At 39.9% G+C, this 27,261-nt stretch overlaps 1 protein-coding gene across 9 annotated transcripts in view; it reads left to right on the top strand.

Moving 5' to 3' along the window:
• Nucleotides 1–27,261, top strand: part of LOC103017685 (uncharacterized) — a 383,445-nt gene that overhangs the window by 340,583 nt on the left and 15,601 nt on the right. Inside the window, exons 5-8 of one of the 9 annotated variants that reach the window (XM_057532007.1) lie at nucleotides 13,242–13,281; nucleotides 16,017–16,141; nucleotides 19,962–20,086; nucleotides 26,502–27,118. The exons of 5 other annotated variants lie outside the window; for them this stretch is intronic. In XM_057532007.1, the coding sequence (XP_057387990.1) occupies nucleotides 13,242–13,281; nucleotides 16,017–16,141; nucleotides 19,962–20,032 (236 nt within the window). In that variant the 3' untranslated portion in view covers nucleotides 20,033–20,086; nucleotides 26,502–27,118. Of the gene's footprint in view, nucleotides 1–5,223; nucleotides 5,804–13,241; nucleotides 13,282–16,016; nucleotides 16,293–19,961; nucleotides 20,087–26,501; nucleotides 27,119–27,261 lie in introns of those variants that run through there. 3 more of the 9 variants (XR_009005790.1, XM_057532010.1, XM_057532008.1) reach the window with 3 other exon arrangements.

Here is a 27,261-nt window from a genome sequence, read left to right as displayed (position 1 = left end):
CAAATGGCCACTTCAGGTTTCCTGAGTTGATTCCGTCCTGCAGTTGGGTGTGAAAGATGCAGTTATGTAATGTGGCAGCATGGAAGACATAGAGGACCAGGGGCTGGACGATGTCGGTCTTCACCATGCTTTCCACTAACACATGGTCACTTTATCAAGTCACCTCAGCATTCTAGGACCTCTGACCTCTAAAGTGAGAATTTAGTACCCACTCATATAATTTAGCTAGTTATTGCAGAGTGAAGATGAGAGGATTTTGTTGTGGTAACTATTATTACTGTTACTCAGTGGGGTCTGAGAGGAGAGTTTCTTCAGATGCCAGAAATTCCTTGGGTCAAGGACTATGAGAACACTCGTCTTTCTATGATCAGTTCTTTCCAATTTTCTGGATAAAATTCACACTAAATGTAAGAGGAGCTATTAAAAAATCTCTCTGACTGGATCACCTGGAAGTCTGAATGGACTAATGTGGAAGTTTGGTTTCTGAGAAGCACACACTAGGACAGGAAGAAATGCCCAAGAGATTTGTTGGAGGAAACACCTGTGAAGAAAGAGGAGGAAGTAGAAGGAGGCAGGGAGAGCTTTCAGACCCCAGTGCAGGTCTCACACCTGTGAAAGGAGAAGGGGAAGGAGGAATTGGGGAGAAAGAATCTCACATCGGAGTGCACTTCTAAAATCTAGTATTTGGCTAGCCAGTGGGAGTCCTTGAGCCCAAACTGCCCATGACAGCAGTTCTCTGTCCTGCAGAAATGGGCTAGGGCTAGTCCCCTTGCCATCCTCAGTCATTTGCAGGGAGCATCCTTTGGGGGGGGGGGTGGTCTTGGCACGAACGCAGTAGTGGGCCCAGCAACAGGGCATTTAGTCAACTATGCTTCTCATCGCGGAAGAGTTGAGCAGTACATTTTCATGGCCACCCACCAGATTGTCAGAGGTTTTCTCTTTGCAACACAGATCTTAAGGAGTTTGAAAAACAAACCCAAACATTTGTGATAGTGTAGGGTTTGTACCCCAAATCAATGTTCCATTCTGTCCCTTGACTTTCACTTCCTCCTCTGTTTCAGCTAGACCAATCATGTTGAAAACCCCACCCAGGTTTGTAGAGTTCCTCATTTGACAATTAAAAAAAAATCTGTATGTGAATAAGTCACATGAACTGCCTTTGTTTTACCTCCTCAATGAATTATGATTTACTCTCTTGGGTTTCATACGTTTTCCGCCTCTTTACACATCTGTCACTCTTTTAGATGGGAAAGGTCATTGAGGTCAGTTTGCTCCTCTGCCTTCCAGTCTGACCAAATGGACCCAGTTATCCAAAGGGTTTGGACAAGAAGCAGATAATCCAAAAAGATGTATGATAGAAAGGAAGACTTCTAAGGAGGTAATCCACAGATGATGAGAGGGAGGCATTGGAAGTGTCTGTAGGGTTTGCTGAACGTACAGCATTCTTGAAATATGTCATCATCACGGGATACTGCTTGGGTGATCACTGAGGGACTGCACTAGGATTTGGCACTCTAGAGTCAAAGAAAATGGTTGTTTATTAGATGTTTGCACAGTGGTTGCCTTCTTTCAACAGAAAATAGGTTATTTTTCCCATTGAAAAATAAGTTGTGTTGATGGAGATTGTGGCAGAGACTAGCCAGACACTCCCTAAACCTCTTCCTCTTCCTTCTGAGCATAGCACTGGATGAAATTTCCTGCCTCCTTTATAGTTAGATGTGGTTGTGTAATCAAGTTACAGCCAATAGCAAATGGGCAGAAATGGCGAATACCGCTTTCAGATCTGTCGTCCCTGCCAGGACATTCTCATGTTCTCTCCCCATCCTTTGCCTGCTGGTTGGATGCAGAGGGTCCAGTGGAAACTCCAAGGTCCTAGAAAATGTCAGAGCCACTGAATAAAGGAGCCAGGGTCTCTAAATAACCACAAAGAGAAGAAGACGCTGCTGACCCACATTGGGCTGGAAATTGAGTGGGAAAAAGGATTTATTGAGTGAAGCAGCCGAATTTTTGAGTAAGTCAAGGCAGTTGTCTTATCCAGATAAAACAGAGAGTGTGTGGACGCTCTTGATGAAGAATTACGCCCAAGGGAGGGAGAGCTGGTGGAAGGTCAGTGAGCTCAATTCGGCAGGCAACGTTTGAACGACATCTTGAGTGGAGCATCGTGCTAAGTCTTGAGACTAAGGGCGAGTGAGACGTGTTTGCTGCCCTCAAGGGCTCCGTGCTATAGATACAGGCTTACGGTACAGCTTGACAAGGCGACAGCTATTCGTGCAATGTACAGAAGAAGCTAGGAGCCAGAAAAATTAACTTTCCCTGGGAACGGGGTGCAGGAGTGGCTTCTCAGAGGTGGCACCTGACCTGGGCTTTGAAGATTAACAAGGTGGGTAAGGACCCAAGCAGCTGTGCAGGGAGCATTTCTGGCAGAGAGAGGAAAAGAGAAGAGCAGGGATGAGACAGACACCAATTCACCGTCCCTTATGTATAACCTTGAAATCTAATATACTGTGAAAAGCAAAATTTTGTAACCCATTTTGGGTAAAAACTGAGCTGACACACTTATTTGGCAGTAACACTTGCCTTGAATTGCCACGAAGTTATCTGTACCCTTTATTTATCCCACTTAGCGTGGGTATTCACATGCTTCACTGCAGAAATATTAATGTGTTTGGTTATGGGGTATACTCTAGTCCCTGCTAAGGTATTTCATAACTTCTCTATACTCACTCCATTACCTCTCTAAACTCTAAAAACGTGATGAATGACACACCAGGATTCGAGTCTTTAGAACTGTACTAATCAGTTACCTTTGTGGGGTGTTTACCATTCACAAAGTGCTTATGATCACATCAGATGGACGGCTTCTTTCTACAACGTGGAGTCACATGGCGGTTTTCCAGCCCTCCAGCTTCACCTGGCATCACCCCCATCTCTCTTGCTCGGCCACACTGGCCTCCTTTCTGTTTTGCGAATAAGCCCACTGTATTGCAAGTCTCAGGGCCTTTGCGCTAGCTGTTCTCGCTACTTTGAAAGCTCTCCTCCTGGCCCATTACGCATCTCATTCTCATTCTTGAGGTCTCCAGTTTAACGTCTGTTCCTCAAAGAACATTGCCCTAAGTCTACCGCCAATGGTGGCCTTCATCATAGCACTTATCAAAGTCTATAATTATTTTGTTTATTTCTTTATTTGTTTATTGCGCCTCTCCCACTTAATGTAATGTCCAAGATGGCAGGACCCCTGCTTGCTCTTCACAGCTATGTTCCTGATGCCTGGTGCGATATTTGTAGAATGAATGGATGAATATATCAATGAATAGGCTATGAAACTCAAATCCTCTCTAAGTCTATGAGCTCCTTGCTGTCAGGGTTTTTGTCTTAGGGTGATGACATATAATGGAAAGACCATAGGTTTTGTTCTATGATCAGACATAAATTTGCTGTGTGACCTTGGGCAAATTGTACCACCTCTCTGAGCCCAGGTTTCTCTTTTTCTGCCTAATGAAACTAATAATAGTACCTATCACATGGGAATGTAAGTGATAGAATGATAATAAGTGTAAACTTTTCAGCATGTTGCCTGGCACATTGTAGGTGCTTAATAAAAGCTGGATGAAATGAGTGAATGAGCCTGAGGAAGACACAGAAGCCTTTTCTCCTTTCCCTGCCCTCACACGGTGCCCCTACCCCTATCTAGCCATAAAGGATCCAGGTGAGATCAGGTAGATGGATAAAGGATTGGAACCTAGCAGCAAACAAGCCAATATTGAGCACTCACTGTGTGCAGCTGCTGGGTTAAGGACACTATAGGACAAGTGGAGATGACTGAGGCATATTCATTGTCCTCAAGGAGGTGGCATTTCAACATGGCATTTAGCATTTGAAGATATTGGTGGACGGACACGTGTGGGTGAGAAACAGCATGGTCAAAAGACATGGTCATAGGATGAGGATAGCGGTTTGGGGAATGTTGAGGAATCTAGGATGTGGGAAAACAGAGGGAAAGACGTAGCTGGAGAGTTGGTTGGGCTCAAACGCACGAGGATTCTGAATGCCAAGCTGAGGAAATTGGACTTGATTCTGCAGATGATGGTGAGTCAATAAAGGCTCTTGAAGAGTGAAGAGAAATGACCCGGCTAGCAATAGGAAGGATGAACTGAGAAGAAAACCCTGAAATTGGCCCCAAAGCAGGCAATCCCTCTCAGTGGATTGGGTCAAACACCTTTGTCAATAAACGAGGGTTATAACATCTTTAATTTCATTTTCAATCAGTGCAGGGACTCTCTAATAGTGGACCATTGGGAACTAGAATTGTTCTCTTCCCTGTGGGGAGAAACATAGGAAGCTGAGGTTTTGATCCCTGTCCTAAATGATCTTACTTCAGTAGAGGGGAGAAGAGTCACGCTCACCTATGAAGTCACTTTTGTTCCATCAGCTCACAGTTTTCGAGCTCCTGTCACAAGTCAGCACTGTGCTAATGGCAGGGGTGTAAGAGTAAAGGCACATCACCTGTTCTCAGTGGGTTTCACAGTCTACTGGGAGAGGAACACAGTGACTGCAGTGGGTGGCTAAGAGCCACCAAGAATGGAACCAAAAGTGATACGGAAATTTAGGAAGAGAAAACGAGTCATAGAGGCTGAAGTAGTGGAGGAAGACTTCTCAGAGGCCATGGACTTCAACTTCAAACTCATTCAAGGGATTTTGAATGATTGCTTTGGGGAACAACACAGAAGAGTAGGAAGACAGCATTATATAGAGTAGGAGAATGAACATTTTGGAGTCTGACTACCTGGGTGGTATGGATTCTGAGTCCACTTCCTACCTGTGTAATAGTTAACTAGAGAAATCACTCTGTTTCCTAGTCTTCTCACCTGTAAAGTGGGAAAATGGGGGAAACTCACTTGTAGGACTGTGGAAAGCCTAGAGCAGGTGTCAGCAAACATTTTCTGTAAAGGATCAGAGAGTCAATGTGTTAGGTTTTGCAGGCCATGTGGTCTCTGTTGTAGCTACTGAACTCTCCCATTGCAGTGTGTTATGACTTGCATATTTGTGTCTCTCCAACATTCATATGTTGAGACCCTAAACGCCCAATGTGGTGGTATTTGGAGGTGGGGCCTTTGGGAGGTAATTAGGTTTAGATGAGGTCATGAGTATGGGGCCCACATGATGGAATTAGTGCCCCTATAAGAAGACAAAGAATTAATCTCTCTCTGCTCTTCACCATGTAAGGACACAGCAAGAAGACAGCTATATATGAACCTAGAAGAGGGTTCTCGCCAGACACTGAATCTGCCAGCACCTTGATCTTGAAGTTCCTGGTCTCCAGAACCTTGAGAAATAAATTTCTGTTAAGTCACTGGTCTATGGTATTTTGTTACAGCAGCCTGAACTAAGACAATGTGGCACGCATTGTAGACAATAGATAAATGAATGGTTATGTTTGTATGCTAATACAATTTTATTTATGGACACCAAAATTAGATTTCACATCATTTTCACATGTCACAAAACATCATTATTATTTTGATTTCCCCCCATCATTTAAAATGTAAAAATCATTCTTACCTCTTGGCTATGCAAGTGGTGTGCTGGATTTGTTGATTTGGTCTACAAACTATAGCTGCTGGCCCCCGAGATATATTATAGAGCAACGGGTTCTAAAGGTTAGCTGTTATTATTGTTAATCCCACTTATCATATAGTAAAATGGACTTTAGAGAATTCATAAAAGACCCTGGACAAGAATGTCGGTCCTGTGGCTCTTCATCAAGTGCTCTGCCCAGTGAACAGGGAAGAAGGGCACAATTCAAGGTAACCGACTCTGAGTTCCTTCCTCCCCTCGAATTTCTCTCCACTTAGCATCTCTCTTTACATATTATTTTTAGAACTCTCAAAATGGCAGCCACAAGAAAGCAGAATATCCAAAACAGAAGAAAAAAGGAACTAAGATGAAGGGAAATACCTTTTTCAGTGAACACTAGTTATGTACTTTGAATTCGGCCATTAATCCCAGGACGGAAATGAACCAAAATTTACCCAAAGACACATGAGCATGAAGAGTGAAAAGAAAAAAATACGTTTTGGATTTTTTTACTTTAAAATACATTAAAAATTTTTTTTATTGGAGTATAGTTGATTTACAATGTTGTGTTAGTTTAAAGTACTTTTTTGAATGTAATGGTCTGTGCTTTGCTCCTCTCTCTTACTTAGCTCAGCCAGCTTCCGTCGTACCCTTGTCCTCCTCATTTTCTGGGGAACAATGGATGTTTCAAATAAAACTAGGTGTAAATCACTGTGCAGATAAAATGAATAAATATGATGTGCTTGGAAACAGAGCTTAATTTGAAGCTGGCTTCTTCCCTTAGCCTGGGGAAATGCTTATCTTACATTTGTGTGTTGCCTTGGTTTTCTGAAGGCTTCCGTGTACAGTTAGCTCATTTGTTTTTTGCAAGTTTTTTTAATTGTAAAAAAGGTGTTTGCATGCTCTCCAAATTTACCATTTCTTCTTCTTCCACCCCGGGGTAAATCAAAAGAAATTGTATAGTCAATGAATCGCAATGAACTTTCCCTTAGCTGGTTGCCCTGCCCCTTCCTAGTCTTTAATCAAACCACATTCACGGTCATCTTGCACACATGCTTACCATCCTTGGGCAGCTCTCCATCTGAAGATTTCTCCACCTTTCCAGTTACATCTCCTTTTCCACTGTGGACTCTGCATTCAAGTCACTCCACAGTTTACAGGAGTCAATGCTTCCTCACATCTTTATGCCTTCTTTCACACTGTTTCCTTGGAATTGAATGCTTTCCATCCAAGAATCAGCCTACCTTGAGTGCAGACCGGAGAGAACAAAGGATGCAACTTGAGGAAGCTCTATAGCCACCAAGTCTCTCAGTTTTCCCTCACTCCTTTCAAACACCAGTTTCGTCTATTATTTTGAAGGATGAGAAATCCAAGAGGGGGAGTACCAATCTACGCTACAGTCTCAAATGTGTGGAACATCCACTATGGACGGGGTGCTGGGAATATACAGCAATGCATCATCCTTCAGTGAGCCTGCAGCTAGCAGGGAAGATAAGGCCAGTCCATGAATTCCCAGAACACCAGGCAGGAAGTTATAAGAAGAATGTGTATAAATAGAGGGTTCCATATAAAGCTCAGAGGAGGGAAAGGCTATATTAAGCTGCAGCAATCAGAAAAGACATTTTGGAGCATTTGCTATGTGATTTGGACCTTGAAAACGAGAAAGATTTGAATAAGTGAAGATGGTTTAGAAAGTGGAAGAGTGTTGATGCCAGAAGTTCATTCCATGCAAAGCCAAGGAGGTGGAAGAGAGCTGGGCTTTCAGAGAGAACAAAGAGACTCAGCTTAGCAAGAGCAAGGAGGAGCTGAAGAAATAAAAGGAGGAAAGATGGATCAGGGCCAGGTAACGGAGGACGCAAAGGTGTTAGCTGATAACTCACCCGCAGATCCCCAGACAACAAGCCAGCTGTACACTCAGAAAGTTTTTCTTCTGATTCAAGCTGGCAAAAGAGGTTGCCTGGCAGGGGTACCCCAGAACTTCATCAGAATGCTGCTTGTCCGCTTTTAGACAATCAGCACAGTGGTGCCAATGCTTTAGAGCTGCATTAAAATACTTTTGTTAATCTTGGACTTTTATTGAGTTTATTAGAAACATGCACCCTGAAATGAGAGTTAGGGACCACTTGCTGATAAGACCCCAATATTGAACAGAAAAAGCCAGAGAAATGTCAAGTTATTCTGTGTGTACATGTATTCACCTCTTGCAGAGAAATCATAGAGCTTTGCTAATGTCACGCTCCCAGGTGGCTTTTTAAACGTGGTAATTACAGATACGTGAGCAGTAAAAGAAAACTGTACATGAGAATGAAGATAATCAAAGAATTACCTTTATTTGGACATTTTCTATGTAAGACGGTATTATGTTGGCCAGAGATGGACCTTGACTCCTGGGCTGATCAGACTCTAATTAGACCCTGAGTCCCACCACCTATCACAGCTTATCTCAAATGGTAAATGGATTACTTCTTAATTCTTGTCAACAAACACTTTCTGGTCCCCAACTAGGCATCAAGAACTGTGCTATGTGCTAAAGTAGGTGGAGAAATGAAGTGAAATTAAAATCGTCCTACTTCTTGACGTCCTTGCAGTCTATTGGGGTAGACACAGATCCACAGACCTTTTCAAAGCAATGTATTAAAGGATCAGATGGCAGTAAGCACAGGTGTCGTGGGAGCCCTGAGGAGGAGCATCTCTTTAGTCTGGACTAAAGATTTTGAGAAGGGCCAGAGAGGGTTGACAGAAGAAACTGACACATCAGTACAATTAGAATCTTCTCTCCTGTTGCTCCAGCTTTAAAATCACAGCATCTCAAAGCTGGCTATCCTCGAAGTTAGAACACCTATCAAATTTAATTGTCATCCCTTGCTTAACTGTCTGAGCTATGGTAAACTTCAAAGGACTTCGACTGTTTCTATTTTGCACATAATGTGTCTCCACCACGTAACAGTATCTGACGCCTAATAGGTTCTTATAAATATGGGTTGTGTGTTAAGGAAGAAAATATTAGCCTAGGAATTTTCACCCTCACTCTCCAAGCGCTAAGGGGAATTCTGCTGTAATATTTAATGCATTCCTAATTCTGAGCCAAGTCTGGAAGGAAATGACAAAAGAAGGAAAAGCAAGTTAGAATGTTGGACCAAAAGGAACTTGGAAATCAGCTGATTCTATGCCTCATTTCTACAGATAGAAAATTGAAATTCAGAGAAGTTATATTGTAACTGTTAGTGCAATGTCACCTATGTAATTAGCAGCAGAGCGAGTCTAAACACCAGGTATCCTGTTTGCAGTACTCCCTTCCTGTGAGGCATACGTATTATTTTTCTATCAGTTACAGATATGTAGGGAGGGAAGTGCAAAGGATTCTGGAAAGGGCTTATTTCTTTTGCCACCGTATAGAATAGTCTGGATTCTAAAGGAGCTTCACGTTGCAAGGAAGGCTTTGTTTAACAGAACATATTATGTGATAGGATTATGCTCTACAAACCCCCCAAATTTTAAAGGATGTGTTCTTCCGTGCTAAGTAATTGCTTCTGGCAGGAGCGTCTTCTACTTTTTAAAAAAGACCCCTTCTCTTGCTTTCATCTGATATCTCAGTAAGGCCCCAGAGGGAAATGTTGGGAACAAATGCTTGTTCGAGCTGTAATATTCCCTTGAAAAATGAAGCTTGAAATCCTTTAGGGACCCCAGTGTTCTTTCAAAATTGATTTTGACATTGTAGAACTACATCCTAACTAACTTCCATGCCAAAATATGTTGTGACTAGTGTTTGGATAGTTGAAAGAATATTTAAAAAATAAGTTTTCATATCAAGAGCAGAAAAACAAATGGTTTGTATGCTGTGGCCTGGGGATTATCCTTAAAAAGCATTTTCTAAAGTGGTTATAGGAAGAAATTATGAGAGTAGAAGATTAATTGGCAGGTATGAGATACTGTCCTAATAGAAAAGATTAAATGAACCCACCCCCCCCCAAAAGAAAGCACCAGGGAAAAACAAACTAAGAAAACTTGTTATTGTATTATCAACAATAAAAATCCATGATTTCTAGCATTTATTAAGCACTCACCATATGCCGGGCACTGCTGTAAGCCCTTATAGGAATTAATGCATCTAATCTTCCCAACAACCCCATGAGGAGGGTACAGTTAATATCCTCATTTTAAAAAGAGTGAAATGAGGCACAGAAAACTAATGTAACTTTCTGGAGGTTACAGTCTAGGAAGCAGTGGCATTCACGTTCAAACATAGGGAGTCGGGCTCCAGAGTCCATGTATTTTTTATTTTTTAAGTTAAAAATTTAAATACCAAACTAACATGTGTCCTGTGGGCATACCTCATGATCCCAAATTCCACTTAACATGAATGGACAGGTACGCATACAAATCTTTATGTACAAGGATGTTCAGCAAACCATTACTTCCAATAATGGAAATTGGAAACAATCCAAATACTGAACAATTAGGGGTGTATTAAGTGCTCAGTTGAAAAAATGGAAAAAAGAAAGCAAAACACAGAGAAGAAAATGAAATCCCTCATAATCGCTATACTCTGAAATAACCAGGAAGAAATTGCTGAGCTTGTCTTTCCAGCTTTTTTCTATATTTTGTTTCTGATACAAAATTGGGATCATACTGGATATATTGCTTTATAATTTGACTTTTCTATGCAGATAGTATGATAAATCCTTTTCAAGCCACTAGTTATTCTTCTGCCACTTATGTTAATGGCTTCAAGGTGTTCCTTTATTTGTACATATCATGATTTATTTAAACGTTTTATTGTTGGATCTGTGCTCTTTTAACCATTATTCTATGATGCCTTAATGGATGGTAACCCACTGATCTCTAAAAGTAGCACAGGCTCTCTAACTTGGAGCTCAAGACATTGCATGATTTGCCCTAACTATTCTAATTTAATCTTCCTGTCTTTTATAATTCACTAACCCTGAATTATAGAATCATTTGTTCTAGAAGTGTAACTGGGCATCTCTTACAGCACTCGTGCAATTCCTCTTATGGCATGAGTATATCTACCTAATGATCTAGCTATATTCTACTAGGCTGAAAACTTATTGCAAGCAGAATGTCTGCCTGAATCAACTTCCTAACCCCATATGGGAGAATTGTGTCATACACTTAGTAGATGCTCAGTAAGTGTTTATGGAATAAATGAAGGCCATACATATTATTTTTAACAGTGTAAAAATTTCAAATATCTAATGATGGGGGCAAGTTGAATATAAACTATGACATGCTGGTATAAAGAATTTTGAACAATAATTAAAAGGAGAAACACAACAAAAGAGAAAAGGTCTGAAACAAAGCAGAAATAGAGTTAAATTCTTAAAACCAGGTCCCTTCATAGCTCTTCCAAACTTCTGTTCACTATTCCTCCACTTAGTCTGACTTCTTTGAATGGTTCACTGCTCACAAGCCTACAATTCTCAGCCTCCTTCTTATCTGAGAGCTTCTGTAGCTCTTTGTATCACAGTACATATCAGAGAAACCAGAGCACAGCTGGGGCTCAAGGAATGGTTGTTGAATGAATGATAAATGGAGCAATATGGGTAGACAACAAGACTTAGGGCCCTGGTCTTGATGCTGGCATCATTATTCTCCTATCTTAGCAGATTTTCTTAAACTGTTCTCCCTGAATCCCCAGGAATCCACACACACACACAAATTGTGGCGATTATAATAGAAAAAATATATTTAAACTTATTAGTAATGCACAGGCTCAGCAAAATGTCAAGTTTTTCTAATTTTGCTGGAATGAAATCAATTTAGTGTAGCAACACAGCCTCATGCTAATTAGAAGCCTTAACTGGCATCTTCAATTAAGAAAACTGTGAACCATCAAAATCACTTAAAAATAGTATTTTAAAAAATGGGTACATGATCTTTTAAAAACTTAAAGCCTGTTGGGATAAAAATAATTAGTATACAAAACTGAAAACTGTTTTAAAAAATTGGGATTCAGTTTTAAAATCTGTAAAGTGGAGATTGATTGATCTCCTAGGTAAATCTCAGATATTTATATCCTAGGTACAGATTAAAATTACCTCAGTTCCTATCTTTGTCCATTGTTATACCATCAGAAGGCCAAGGTCCTATCTCTTTGTCTATTCCCAATTCCTAAATCAGAGGCTGGGCTATGTTAGTTGCTAAACAAATACTTGTTGACTAGGTAACTGAACAAGCTTTGAACACTTTCTGAAAAGGAAGAAAAGGAATTATATCCCAGGATATAAGTGAACCATTTAGGGAATAATGATGAGTTAGACCATATTGACTTTTACAAATGGGAACTGTGAGGTCACTTGGAAACAGACAATTGGCAAGTTGAATAACTGCATTGCTGGTGGGAAGGGAATTAGATAGGAACTCAATGAACCAAGCGTCTCTTTGGGAATGGTCACAGACAGTGGGAACAAAGAGGTAGCAATTTTTAGAAAGAAGAAAAAGAAACACAGACAATTATTGCCTACCGAATTTATCCATCCTTGCTGCCCACAAGTCTCTTTCTTTAGTGCATGAATGAAGAAATAAAAGGAACATGACCCATGAAGACTGAAGCAAGGACTCAAAAGATAGAGTTTGTAATGTGAGGATGAGGATGATGAGGAGGAGGAGGATGACAATGATACTTATCAACATTTTATGATCATTTGCTACGTACAAGACACCTTGCATAACGGAGTAGGACCTAATGGAAGGACAGAAGATGATAGATTAAGGAGATTAAATAAAATTATTACGTAAAGGACCTTAATCTAAGAGGAATCAATCAACTTTAAGTCTTCTTTTCACCCATTAGGGTCAAACAGACATATATTTGAATACAAGTGTACCAATTACTAACCATGTGTAGCTTGGTGAGTTGCTTAGCCTCTCTGAGCCTCAAATTGATTACCTGTAAAAAGGGAAACGGAACACTTAGTTTACAACACTATTGTGAGGATTTAATGAAATATTATATATGGAAGTAATTTGTTAACTGCTATGCAAATATGAGATTTCAAAGATTAGCTATTCCTATTACTCAACAGTTAGATAAGATGTACACAAACAACCAGGAATAGTAAGCAGTGGGTAATTGTGTAGGAGTGGGAAGGAGAGCCATGTGGTAAAAGCTGAGTGGTTGAAATGAGGCAAGAGAACTAATGGGAGCCATATCACATCGGGTCTGCAGACCCATTGTCTGCAAAACACTTTGACTTTTATTTGAGTGAAATGGAGAGCCAGTGCAATATTTGGAGCAGGGCATAAAAGGCATAAAATAATGTGTGTCTTAAGAGGATCACTTTGGCTGCTGTGCTTAGAATAGACCATAGGGGGTTAAGGCAGGAGGGGAAATGTCAGGAGGTTATTACAGTAATGCAGGTGAAAGATAATGGTGGCTTGGACCAGAGTGGTAGTGGTGGGTTGGTGAGAAATGGCTGAATTTTAATATTTTCTGAATATAGAGCCAAGAGTATTTCCTGATAAATGGGGGGTATGAGAGACAGCACAGATAATTCTTATTCCTGGATTTTATTTTATTTATTTAAAAAAATTTTTATTGGAGTATACTTGATTTACAATGTTGTGTTAGTTTCAGGTGTACAGCAAAGTGAATCAGTTATACATATACATATATCCACTTTTTTAAAGATTCTTTTCCCATATAGGTCATTATGGAGTATTGAGAAGAGTTCCCTGTGCTATACAGTAGGTCCTTACGAGTTATCTATTTTTTATATAGTAGTGTTTATGTGTCAATCCCAATCTCCTAATTTATCCCTCCCCGCCACTGTCCCTCCCGGTAACCATAAGTTTGTTTTCTACATCTGTGACTCTATTTCTGTTTTGTGAATAAGTTCATCTGTACCATTTTTTTTCTTTTTTTAGATTTCACATATAAGCAATATCATATGATTTTTGTCTTTCTCTGTCTGACTTACTTCACTCAGTATGACAATCTCTAGGTCCATCCATGTTGCTGTGAATGGTCTTATTTCCTTCTTTTTTATGGCTGAGTAATATTCCATTGTACATATGTACCACATCCTCTTTATCCATTCCTCTGTCAATGGACATTTAGGTTGCTTCCATGTCCTAGCTATTGTAAATAGTGCTGCAATGAACATTGGGGTGCATGTGTTTTTTGAATTATGATTTTCTCCGGATATATGCCCAGGAGTGGGGTTGCTAGTTCATATGGTGACTCTATTTTTAGTTTTTTAAGGAACCTCCATACTGTTCTCCATAGTGGCTGTATCAATTTACATTCCGACCAACAGTGTAGGAGGGTTTTCTCCATACCTGCCCCAGCATTTATTGTTTGTAGATTTTTTGATGATGGACATTCTGACTGGTGTGAGCTGATACCTCATTGTATTTTTGATTTGCATTTCTCTAATAATTAGTGATGTTGAGCATCTTTTCATGTGCTTTTTGGCCATCTGTATGTTATTCCTAGATTTTCACCTAAGCAACTGGAAAGCTGATTGCCATCTTCTGAGATGGGGAAGCAGCAAATAGCCTAAGCTTGGATAGGAAAGATCAGGAATTTGGTTTAGGACATGTTGAGTTTGAGAGGTTGGTTTGGTATCCAAGTGGACATATCAAGTAGAGAGCTGAATTTTAATCTGGAGTTTGGGAGCTGGGTCTGGGCTAGAGACATAAATTTGGGCATTGCTGGCATGTAGATAGATGGTATTTAAAGAGATGCAGTGCAGCAGACAACTGCTCTTTTCCCAAGATTGATTTCACCTTGTTTTAGCCTAGGTCTAAGAAGTGGGGTTTTCCTTAATTTCTCTTCTCTCCATTCCTTCTACCTCTGCTCTACCCCAATAACTCCATGATACCTCATAGGCTAGAACCACCCATTCACATCTTAAGTCTCTTGTACTTTGCTGGTTTATTTTTCTGTCTCTACTCAGCTTTCCCAGTGCAGTGACTGCCACATGTTGTTGGGATTTTGGTCCAAGCCACAGAAGAAGACAGTGAAGCTAAGTGATGCAGGAAAGTAAACTCATGACCTTAGATTCGGGAAACTGGTGCACCAACCACTGAGAAACCAGAGATGGAGGATTTTTGCACAAGCATGAGCAGAGTATAAATCAACATCTCTGCCTTCAACAAAATCCGCATCTTAAGTGCAAGTTTATTTACTCTGTATATTCTGGGGGACAAATGCTTGGTATTTATCCAGAGAGGATACTGGAGAACCAGGAGAATTGTCTTTTGCTTTCAAGTAGTGTATACTTTAGAGGGGGAGGTCAATGCTTATTCATGAGAAATCATATCATGTATTCAGGAGAAAAGAAAGGGACAATGGATGGATGGAGGGGTTGCTGAGAAATGAATGACTCTTATTTGACCATCACATTCTAGAATAAATGTCATGCCATCTGGAAAGTCTTCATTAATTCCTCATAAGAATGGTCAATAGATCCATGATTCTCCAGAGAATACTCCTATTATTTTATAAGATTTATTTTATTATTGCAAAAATAATGTACCTTCTTTGTAAAAAAATCATAAAATAAAAATAAACAAGAACAAAAACACAGAAAATTTCACGACCAGAGATGACTGTGAGGTCACCTTTTGGGTATTTTTTTCTATGTATTTACTTATTTTACAAAAATGAGATCACACTGTACTTCCTTGTAGCCTTTTTTCTCACTTGACAATAGAGCTGAAGAATTTTCCATGTCATAAGCATTTGCCTACAACATTATTTGCATATCTGCCTATTATCAGTGTCATGGCTATATTACGAAGGTGATGGTGGGCTTGGGGCTTGTTTCATTTTATTTTTCCTCTGCATCCAGGGCAATGCTGGGTAACGGGATGTTCTTACAATCACAGAATATTAGAGCTCAAAGCTCCCTCAGGCATCATCTAGTTAATTTCCTATTTTGCAGATGGAAAAGTTGGGACTCAATGTGTTAAATGGATTGGCAGTTCAGGTGGTCAGAAAGCTGCAGAACCAGAATCAAAACCAAGTGCCTGGACTCCAAGCATCGCATCCTTTCATTACCAAGTTCAGACTCAGAGTAAACCCAACATCTGTGAAATAGACATGCAGTAAAAAGAAAAGGGTATACTTGGGCAGGAGACGTTTGGGGAGGAAAGGTCTCTTGTGGTCCTTTTGGAACTTTCAGTTTTACTTCAAACCCTGAGATGTCAGAGGTTCATAGAAGGGTGAAGTTGCAGCATGAGGTACAGGGAAGAGGCAGCTTGAGAAAAGAAACTTAGGAGCTCAGGTTTGCAAAACCCACGTTTGTGCAGTAGCTCAGCTCCAGCCAACACCCTGAAGGATGCAACAAAGCACTAGGAGAGTGAATGGCCACCCAGAGCCTCAATTCTGGTTTCACACTATATCTGAAGGGCTCCCATCCCTCAGCATTGGCCTCTAGGAAGCCTAATAACATTTCAACTTTGCTCTTGGTCAGGAATCGTTCTTCAGTTTTGACTTTGACAACCCCGAATGTTCCTGACTTCCCGGAATCACTCTCCAAGCCTCCTTGCTGTGGAGGGAGGAGAGTGGTGCTCAGAAAGCTTCAGAACACATTCAACTGTGAGTGAAGAGCAAGGAATGCTGGGAGTTCCAGCCTGCTGTTGACGTGACGCCATCCTGCCAAATCCTCTTCATATTTCCACTGGTGTGATTGACCTGAAATGCACATGGGCTGCGCCACTTCTTCCCTAAAATCTTCCGTGGCCTCAGGGTAAAGTCCACGTCCCTTTGTGTAGCATTCAGGACCCTCTACCACCTGACATTTGCCCACCTCTGCCTCATCTCTGCCATTTTGTCTTCAGCAACACCAAACTTCCTATGGGTTCCTGTACAGAACCATCCTATTTTTCTCATCCAGTTCCTGCTCTCTGGAGTGTGCTTCCTCTTCTTTTATCCATGGTTAATCTCACTTAGCTAGATTTTGTGCCCTCTCTGTCTACTTAAGTAACTCTAAAATTCCGTAATCTGTGATAATGTCTGAAATATTCTCGGGACTTTTCAGACAAATGATTGAACTTCATCCTAAGTCTTATACTCCCATCTGAGATCAATGCTATTTCACTCAGTGGCACATTCCAGATGAGATCAGGTGCATTCAGGGTGGTCATAGAGTAGTGGCACGTTCCAAATCACTGGACACCCACTAAACACACAACATTAGTAAAGTGGGGAGAAACAACTTACCAGACTTAGAATCTAAACAGAACCCCATTGCTTATTTTTCCCAGCTGCAAGTTATCTGGATGGCATAGATGGTTTTCTCTAGTCCTGCACTTAGAATATTTACTTAAATACTGGCAGTGATAAAATTGTGGGAAAGAAATTGCACATTCATCAAAAGCAGGCGACCTGATAGAAGTGCATAAACATGGCAGTCATCTCAAAATTAAATTACCCTATATACATGGTTGGCTTGTCATTTATGTACTTATATATTTCTATACCCATCATCCTTAATCACTTACAAGAATGAATGTGTGCATTTAAGAATAAATGTTTGTGACATAAGCTAATGGTTAATTGAAATTTTCTTCTTAGAGGAGAAAGCTGGAAGACAATACCAGAAATGACAAAAGCTTTTTAAAAAGAACAGCAAGACTTGCTAATACCATAGAGTTTGATTTTAGCTCAACCTAAAGGAAATTCCTGCTGAGATGCCTCAAAATTATTGTTTTTAAAGCATACCATACCTAGCACAGAGAGACAGATCAGCTTATCAGAAAGAACACTGAATTTAGCATCAGGAAAATTGAGGCCAACTCCTTGCATAGCCTTTTCTGGGTGTGTGATCATAAGAAACTCATGTAACTTCTTCAAGTCTATTTCCTCAAATTTAATCTGGAAATAATGCTGCAGCCTTGCTATTAGGTTTGAAAAACACAAAATACATGAACTTACGTTGAGGTGCTAATTAAATCTCATTTGCATTAATATGTTATTTTTCTGTTCCCATCTGTATCATAAAAATCAGGGTCATAGAATCCAAAAATACTACTGCTACTAACACTGTTACAACTGGCGCTACTATTACAGCAACAATAACAACAACTACTACTACTATTACTAGCTGATATTTATTGAGAGTTCATTATATATCTACATTGTTTTGGCATTTTACATGAATTAATCACTTATGCCTCTTAAAACGCCTAGGAAGTGGCTACTATTATTTTCTCCATTTTATGAGCAAACAACTGGAGACCCAGAGAAGTTAAGGAACTTGCCTAAGATCATACAGTTAGTAATTGCAAGACTGAGATTTGAACCCAAGCTTAAACTCCAGAGTCCTAGCATTAAGAATTATACTTTCTTCCCTATCTAAAAATAATAGTAAAATTACCTTACCGTTGGATTGTTCTTCGTTCTTTCATAGAGATAATCTCATTTTATCCCTCCAGCAGTCCTTTGAAATAGAGGTTATTATCTTTTACAGATATGAAACTTGGGTCAAAAAGATTAGGGGATTAGCCCAAAGTCACCCTCCTCCAGAACAGTAAAATCAGATGGTTGTCCCACTATGGTGGGGACTAAGAACTTCTCCCATCCTGTTTCTGGCTCTATTCTGCTTTTGCAGGCACGTCCCCCATTGAATATGCCTTCCACGAAGACCCCAGTTGAGTCCTGGTGTGTTTTTATTTGTTTTGAAAGCTCTCTCTTCTCTGTCATTCTTTGCGGCACTGTCTGTGACACATGAGACTACTTGTTTCTTCAAGCATCATGTGGTTCTGCAGAGCTTAGAAGGAGTTACAATGGACTTCCAGATCAGATGTCATTGGAATTTAAGGGAGTCATCCTGAGAGGAAGACTCCAGGTGAAATGAACCTCTGAGGTCAAGGTCACCTCCTCTCCAGACGCTGAGCTCACCACTTATCCACACTTCCTCTGAGGGAAACACAAGTTCCTCCTTAAATAGAACCTCCACGATGTCATTGCTCTCTGCAAATTTTAAGCGTGCACTCTATTTTCTGTTGTCTGCAGTTTTGAATACTCCATAATCTGGCCTTGATTAACCTGCCTAAGCCCGCCAGCCTGTTGTCTCCCAGTTATGTCATCTTTCTCTGCGCTGTCTCAGAACCCTGCGCTTAGGATGTTCCTTCAATTAGAACTCTCTCTTTAAACCCTTGGCTTGGCTAACATAGTCTCAGCTTATATGTGACCTTCCTTGACTCCCTAAACCACTCCTCTGCTCTTCCATCTCATGTACTCTCTTTAAAAAAGGATGCTCTACTCATTTCAGCATTTATTACATTGCCTTGAGATTGCCTGTTTAATTGTCCATCTCCTGAACTATGCAATGAGCTCTTTGGGGGCAGTGGGTTTTGGTATCTCCTATAATGCCTGCACATAGTAGTTGCTCAATAAATAGCTGTTGATTAAATGCTTATTGCTATTTCTGAAGTCACCAAATACTTTGAAAAGATTTCTGATTGATGTCATTGCCTTCTAGACTGTGAGTTTTCTGAAGACATTCTGCCTTATTCAGCGCTGCATCTTCAGTGGCTGGCATGGAGGAGGCACTCAGTAAATGAGGAACTGGCCAGAATTTCAGATCCTCTAATCCTGCCCATCAGCCTCTCCACAGCCTGCCCTGCCTCTTCTGAAATGCATTCCTCTCCACAATTGCTCCATCTTCCATTTTCCCTTTATTTTTAATGACTTCACTTGAGGTTCGATCTACATAATTTAGCATTTGCTTATATTATTTGCTCTCACTTTTCCTGTGTTTTATGTGTTCGTATCCCTCCCCTGCTAATGAAAATAAGTATAAGCATAAATGGGATAATAATTTTTTGTATTATTATAACTTCTACCCACCTTCTTCGTCATATTTCAAAAATTATGTACTCATCAGTGATAAATGCCCACATTTAATGAGCTCTTAAAATGTGCTACTTGTGAGTGCTTTTCAGACAGATTATGTCGATCTGCACAAGAACATGAGAAGTAGGCATGGGGAAACTGAGTCTTAGTAAGGCTCTGTCTTATCCAGGTGGTGAATGACAGAAGCAGAATTTAAATACAGAGCCCATGCTTTCAACCATTTCTATCTCTGCACCATTGATAATTTAGAAAAGAAGACGAACAATAAAAATAATATTAAGAACACCCATAGTTCCGATCCACTACTAGAGGCAGCTACTGCTACCATTTTGGTACATGGCTTTTTTGTCTCTGCCTATGGTAAGCAGCCTCTAGCTTGACCCCCACCTCCAGCTATTCACTCCCTTGTGTACTCCCCTCCCGTTGAGTGAGGGCTAGATTTAGTAACTCACTTCTAATGAATAGAATAAAGCAGAAGCAATTGAACATAACTTCTGAGATGAGGTTATAAAAAGACTGCAGCTTTCATATTGAGTCTCCTTTTCTTTTTCTCTCTGAGATCGCTCATTTGGGGAGAAGCAAACTGTGTATTGTGAGCAGACCTATCGAGAAATCCATGTGGTTAAGTAACTGATGACTGATCCATAGCCAGCAAAGATCTGAGACCTGCCAATAGCCAGATGGGTGAGTTTGGAAGCAGCTCCTCTCCTGTTGAGCTTGATGATGGCTGCCCCATCAACACACTGATTCTGGCTTTGTGTGTGAGAAAGAGTGAGCCAGAGGCAGCCAGCTAAGCTGTACTTGGTGTCCTGACCCAGCGGCTGTGGGATAAACAAATGTTTGCTGGCTTAAAGTAGTAATTTGGGGGGTATTTTGTATATATTGCAATAGGTAAATAATACACAATCCTATAGACATTTATCTAAATATGGTTGATCATCTATGTTTTACTATTTATCACAGATCAAAATTTAATTTATTGAGTGAAACAAGCTGATAAACCTTGCTAACAGTCTGTAAAATTCTTTTTTTTTTTTTAATTGTGAAATATAGCCACATATAGAAAGTACACAAGACATCCATGTGCACCTGAAAGAATCATACACAAACACCCTGGTCCCAGTTTCAGTATATTTGATATTTTAAATAAAATAAATCTGCAAGGTATATGTAAAATCAGTCGTGATATCATCTCCAAAGAGAAGATAAAAGGCAAGCTAAATAGAGGGTACCATTTCACAATGGTTTATGAATCAGGGTCTCTGAATCTTTCTTTTGTAAAATCTTTCTTATACACTTTTCTTTAACTGTCTAAAGAGGAAATGCTTAACGTTGTCCTCAGGAAGAAGTCTAGGAATTGTGCCATGGTGGAGCATATATAACATGTGGGACAGAGGGGGCCTCTGTACAAAAGTGATAAAGGGATGAATGGACTTGGAATTAAGAACATGGATTTGAGCTCCTTCTCAGCTGATTGGAAGTGAGTGATGTCATCACTTAACATATATGAGATTTAGTTTCCTCATCTTTAAAATGGGAACATGCTCATGAAGTTGTGAGGTTTAAAAAAAATAGCATTGTCTATATGAGGCCCGTTTACAGTGTGCTCAGCGTATAGCAAACCCTCAATACATCAATTACTCTTGAGTAATCATTCTGATTTCAGAACACCATCAAATATTGATTTATTACTATATAAGACTTAAGTAAACATATTTATTTTATTTTATTATTATAATACTTTTTGGCCGCACCGTGCAGCATGCAGGATCTTAGTTCCCTGACCAGGGATCGAACCCGTGCCCCTGAAGTGGAGACACAGAGTCCTAACCACTGGACTGCCAGGGAATTCCCAACATATGTATTTTAAAACATCACAACTTTATTTCTTATTAAATGATAAATGCTCATAATAAAATAATTTTAAAGAATATTTTTTTTAAGTATGAAGAAGAAATCAGCAAATCACTTCAAAATTCCACCAGCAAGAAATAACCAACATTAACTCTGGTGGACATCATTCCAAATATCCCTGTGCATATACGGATGGGTTGGAAGAATGGAAGGCTAGTTAGGTAGATAAAAAGCTAGCTAACTAATTAGAGATCATAATGCTTTTTAAAATAAAAACGTTACGTAATTACACTTGATTGTAACTAAAGAAAAATAAACTGAAGTGAAACTGAAGAAATTGCTGAAATTTAGATCATGTTTCTTTTTTTCTCCATTGCCAGTGATAGTATTTCCTCAAATATCTCTCTAAGAAGGATTAAGTAAAAACTTGATGAAATCAAATGTTTCATTTTTCTCTTTGAATATACATCTTCCAATTTTTCAGGCAATACTAATTAAAAATAACCTCCTACTATAAAAGATAAAGTGTTTTTTGAGAAACCTCCACACCGTTTTCCACAGTGGCTGCACTAATTTACACTCCCACTAACAGTGTACGAGGGTTTCCTTTTCTCCACATTCTCACCAACATTTGCTATTTGTGTTCATTTTGATGATAGCCATTTGACAGGCGTGAGGTGACATTTTATTGTGGTTTCGATTTGCATTTGCCTGATGATTATTGATGTTGAGCATTTTTTCATGTGCCTATTGGCCATCTGCATTCCCTCTTTGGAAAAATGTCTATTCAAGTCTTCTGCCCATTTTTTAATCGGGTGGTTTGTTTTTTTGATGTTGAGTTGTACGAGCTGATTATGTATTTTGGACAGTAACCCCTTATCAGTCATATTATTTGCAAATATTTTCTCCCATTAAAAATAAAACTAGCATATGACCCAGCAATTCCACTCCTGAGTATATATTTGAAAAAACCTAAAAATGCTAATTCAAAAAGATGCATGCACCCCAATGTTCATAGCAACACTATTTACAATTGCCAAGAAATGGAAGCAACCCAAGCGTCCATAACAGATGAATGGATAAAGAAGATGTGAGATATACATTCACACACATACACACACACACACACACACACACACACACACACACACAAAATGGAATACTACTCAGCAATAAAAAAGAATGAAATTTTGCCATTTGCAGCAACATGGATGGACTTGGAGGGCATTATGCTAAGTGAAAAGTCAGACAGAGAAAGACAAATACTGTATGATATCACTTATATGTGGAATCTAAAAAATACAACAAACTAGTGAATATAACAAAAAAGAAGCAGACTCACAGATATTGAGAACAAACTAGTGGTTATCAGTGGGGAGAGGGAAAGGGGTGGGGCAATAGAGGGGTAAGGAATTAAAAGGTACAAACTATTATGTATAAAATAAGCTTCAAGGATATGTTGTACAACACAGGGAATATAGCTAATATTTTCTAGTAACTATAAATGAAGTATAACATTTAAAAATTATGAATCACTCCATTATACACTTGTAACTTCTATAATATTGTACATCAATTATACTTAAATAAAATAAAAAAAGATAAGTGATTCATCCTCTGATACTTTCCCCCACCTCCTTTCTTTAGTCCTGAGTTTTGTTGCTTTTACAATTTTAAACTTAAAATGAGTGATAGCACATTGTGTTCAGCAATCAAAAATTTTGCTGTTGTGCTGTTGTTTAACCTTATTTAAATGAATGTGATCCCCATAGCTAGTTCTTTGAACTATAACTTCTTCATTCTAGAGGTGTGTGTATGTGTGTGTTTTAATAAATTCTTCTTGCGATTGGATTAGTCTTCCAGTATGTTTTGCAAGAGGGCTCATATAGTTTCTGAGTTCTTTCATGTTTCAGAATGTCTTCAGTTTTAATATTCTTGAGTTACATTTTCCTTTAGTCAGGGCTTTGGGACATAAATCTGATTTCTTCTCGAAGAATGTTGTTGTGGTGAAGTCTGAGACCAGCTGGATCCCACCTCACTCCCTTTTTATCTGTATGGATAAAGTCTTCCTCTATAGATAATGTTGATCAGGATAAGTTCAGTGCCTCCTTGTAAATTGTACTGTTTTTTTTCTAATATATTAATTTCTTATGATTTGCAGATTTAGTATTTTTCTAGTATCACAAATATATATGAAATGACATCTCTGAAACACTCTCCCATTTGTTGGTTGCTCTCCTTAAGAAATATAAATGATTCTTTATGTGGGCCAACTTTGAAGTCTTTATTCATCATCATCTGTAACTGATTTGTTCATTTATCCTTTTCCTTTGCATTCACTGTGAGGTGCTAAAGCCTTTTCTTTTTGTCATTGTTTGAATTTTTAGTTGTGCCCAGTCTGTTCTCCACTGGTTTACATTTATTTGTTTGATCTGTAAGGATGCTGCTTTGACCTGCAATTGTTTCCTTAACCTGGTAATCTGCCTTTTCATCCCAGCATATTGCTTCATCATCTTGTTTTTGAGTCTTGTATAAATGACTCCATACTGAGTTTTTTATTGTTCTTTTGCAGATTGTCTTTCCTTTCCCTTTTGTGTTCTAGAATGCTTGCATAGTTGAAATGCCATTTTCCTCCCTTTTTTCTCATGCTTAGCATGGAGAGCTCTGCCCAGACCTTCTCTTTGCTCTTATCCAATGTGGAAAGACACTATTGTTCCTTTTTTTGGCTTCGTCTTTGATCAGGTGGTCTTGTCTTGTTACTTTTAGTTAAATTGATCAGGCTGAATGTTTCTTTCTGAACACTCTTCTGGAATCTGAGGATACAGGGCATGGGGTGAGAGCTTGGCTGAAGCTTCTGGTTGACCCGACATGGGTTTTCTTCTAGGGTCCCACAAAGTATCCTGTTCTGGGGCCTACCACCGGCCATTTAGATGTGTCTCCTGTTCATCCCACCATCTCAGCATGAAGCCACAGAAAAAGCTGGTCCCCAGTGGCTCTTGCTGTTTCTTTTGAGTCCTCTGTGCCTCACCAGTATTTTATTTTCACTGCAAGTGTGATAACTCTTGTTTAGTGTTATTTGTCATATCGTGTTACGCCCCTGTTCAAAATCCTCCCAAGGCTCCCATCTCACTCACTCAAAGCCATAGTCCTCCAGTTTTTACTGGGCCGTCAGCGTGATGGCCCCTGGTACCACCATCCCAACCCTTGGCTCCCTTGGCTTAAGCCACACTGGCTTCCTTGCTGAGCTTCAAGTGTGCCAGGCCCACTTCTTCCTTAAGAAGCTCCCAGCAGCGGTTCTCCCTGCCTAGACCCTCTTTCCCAGATAGCCTCATGGCTTCGCCTTAGATTCCTCAAAGCTTGGCTTGGATGTCAGGATTTCAATGAGGTCTTTCCTAAAGATGCTTTTTTATACAGCAGGTAACCGGGAACTCCTTCCCCCTTCTCTAAGAACAGACCCTGTCTCTGGGGCTCCAGTTTAGCCACCTTGCCCAGGAAGAAGCATGCGGGCCTCTAAGTGAGAAAGAGCTTCTGTAGATTGCACGACTGGCTATGAGAAACGGGACTTCACAGACCCGGCCTGGGGCACACAGCAGAGTAGTGGAGAGCCCTCCACTGGGACAGCCTGCAGAGGCCAAGATGTTGAGTGAAAACTAAACTTGCAGTTTGAAAGATTCTGTGAAGAAAATTTACAAAATAAAATAAACTAATCCAAGATGAACTAAAACTTTGTCACCTTTTTTCTCTTGCTCTGCCAAGTTTTCACCCAGACTGTGCAGAGGAGACAAGGACAGGCCACCATGGACTTCAGTTTCGGGGTTATACATATTTTTGACCCTTTGAATTAATAGCTGCTTGGAAATTGAAAAAGTTTGAAGTAAACTACCTGCTGACTTCCGGTTCAAAATGGGAGCTGTCTGGTGGGTCCGCAAGCTAAGCCTTTTAGCTCTTCTTGTTAAAATCGTAGATGCGATGGAACGCTAAGACAGAATGTACAGCCTGATGACAGAAGCTAGAATGGTTCACAGTAATTACGGGGTAGATGGATCTGGATTGAGGGTCAGCTACCTCGACTCCAGCATATGGTACGCTCTTGCTTTCCTTCATGAAAAAATTCCCCTCCTCAGGAGTTGTCCTCGAAAATAGTATTATGTCCCCCTCTTCTCCCATTTCCCCCAGTCCAGCCAGATGCTGGGAATCACAGGAAAACCTGAACAGAAAATAGGGAGAGATTGAAGTAGCGTTGGGAGTCAAGTGACCCTGCCAAAGCCGTGAAGTAGCTGCCAAGGCATGAAGTCTCGGGCGGCTTCTGCCTGGCAGAGGTTGGGCTGGTTCCATCCTGCATTGTCTCTGAGAACCAGAGGCTGGGCTGAGATCTGAGCAAGAGGGAAGCATATTCGATGCACGGAATCCCAGGGGAGAGCCAGCTATTAAGCAAGGAGTGGACTGAAATCTGTGAGCATAATTTGTGAATTGGAGAAGAGAATTTGACCCTTAGGGCATGCATGGAGCAAATCACTCTTCCTGGCTTTAACAAACACTGACAAACCAACCTTGTCCTGTCCAAGGATGAGTAAAACAAACAATATCATTATCAATACAAAGAAGGGGGCAATGCAAAATCTTGCCCCCAAAAAAAGGTGGGCGGGAGGAATAAGGCAGAGAAATACCGAGAACAATTTATCACAGAATCCAGGTGGTCATTTCAGAAAACTGTATGGTACTCCCTCAAACTGCATGAAGGTCTCTCTGAAATGGAAGCAGAATGTCTGGAGGAAAGATCTAGAGGGGAAAAAGGCAAAGCAATTAGATGGAGGAATCATGATGGGAGAAAGCAAGAAAAATATATGTGCTCAATGGACAGTATCGCTATTTCCTGCTGTGTGAAGGTTTACCACGGGTGTGGAGGACATATCTGAGAAAGTCCCTCAGAATTTAGGGAAAAGGAGACAAAGGGTTGAAAGGACGAGAGTAACAATAAGTGAGATTTCAGAAATGTTGGCCAGAAAATGCAGAGCTGTGTGACACCAGTTAGCATTGCTGAGCTAAAGGCACAGAAGGCTCATGGGAGGCAGGAATAAGTAGCCCTGATTCAAGAAAACCCAAAAACAAGAGCCTCAAATCTACGTAGCCTGGTGAGAAGATTAGCCCCCTGAGATAAATACAAAATCCCGTAAATATGCAGAGGTGAAACAATGGGGTTGTTTCATATTAATAAAAATTAACCTAGCCTTCATCTTCTTTCCAGCACACTAAATGACAGAAGATAATTTGGTAGCATCTATAGAGTCTCAAGAAGAAAAGGATGTGATCCAGGAATGTTCCATATATGTTCCAGTGAACATTCACGTATGCAGTGAACAGGATGATATCCCTGGATATGCAAAGGAGACAAAATATATTATCTGCAGTCCCTCCTTGAAAAACTTCTTCAAGACACATTTGCAAACTGAGTAATGAAACACAAGAGCTCAGAATTAGATGGTCACGATATAGAAGGACTCACAGTGAGCAGTGATAACAATTAAAGAAGAGATAAACTTCTATGTCACCATTATGGTTATAAAAAGGAACTAAAGCCTGAAATTCATTCAGGATACAAAATGCTTATAATATATAAAATAATAGTGTCATAACTATGAGCTGGATCCCAAAACTTCAAAGAATTATTAACAAAGACTGGGAAGTACATGAGGCGGTGTGTGGTAAAGAAAAATAAAGTGCTGAGCTCATTGTCTTACAGAGGGCCTATGAATTTCATCCTTGTAATGTGTTTATAGATTTTAGTTTTCTTTAGGTGTACATGTATTTTCTATTTTTTCTAACTCAGATAAGTATTTACTTGATTAATAAAGAAACAGTAGAAGCTAACAAAAAATAAATAAAATTCCCTGAGATGAATTTGACCTGAAATTTTGAATATCTACATGGGCTCTAGTCTCAAAGGAGCCCTCTCTTTTTTTCATGTCTTTGGGAAAATGATACAGAGAGAGGTTAGGGTGGAAGTG

The sequence above is a fragment of the Balaenoptera acutorostrata genome, chromosome 17 (genome assembly GCF_949987535.1).
Source record: "Balaenoptera acutorostrata chromosome 17, mBalAcu1.1, whole genome shotgun sequence".
Classification (NCBI taxonomy): Eukaryota; Metazoa; Chordata; class Mammalia; order Artiodactyla; family Balaenopteridae; genus Balaenoptera; species Balaenoptera acutorostrata.
The sequence above is the reverse complement of the archived record's forward strand: the minus strand, read 5'-3'. Positions and strand labels throughout refer to the sequence as shown.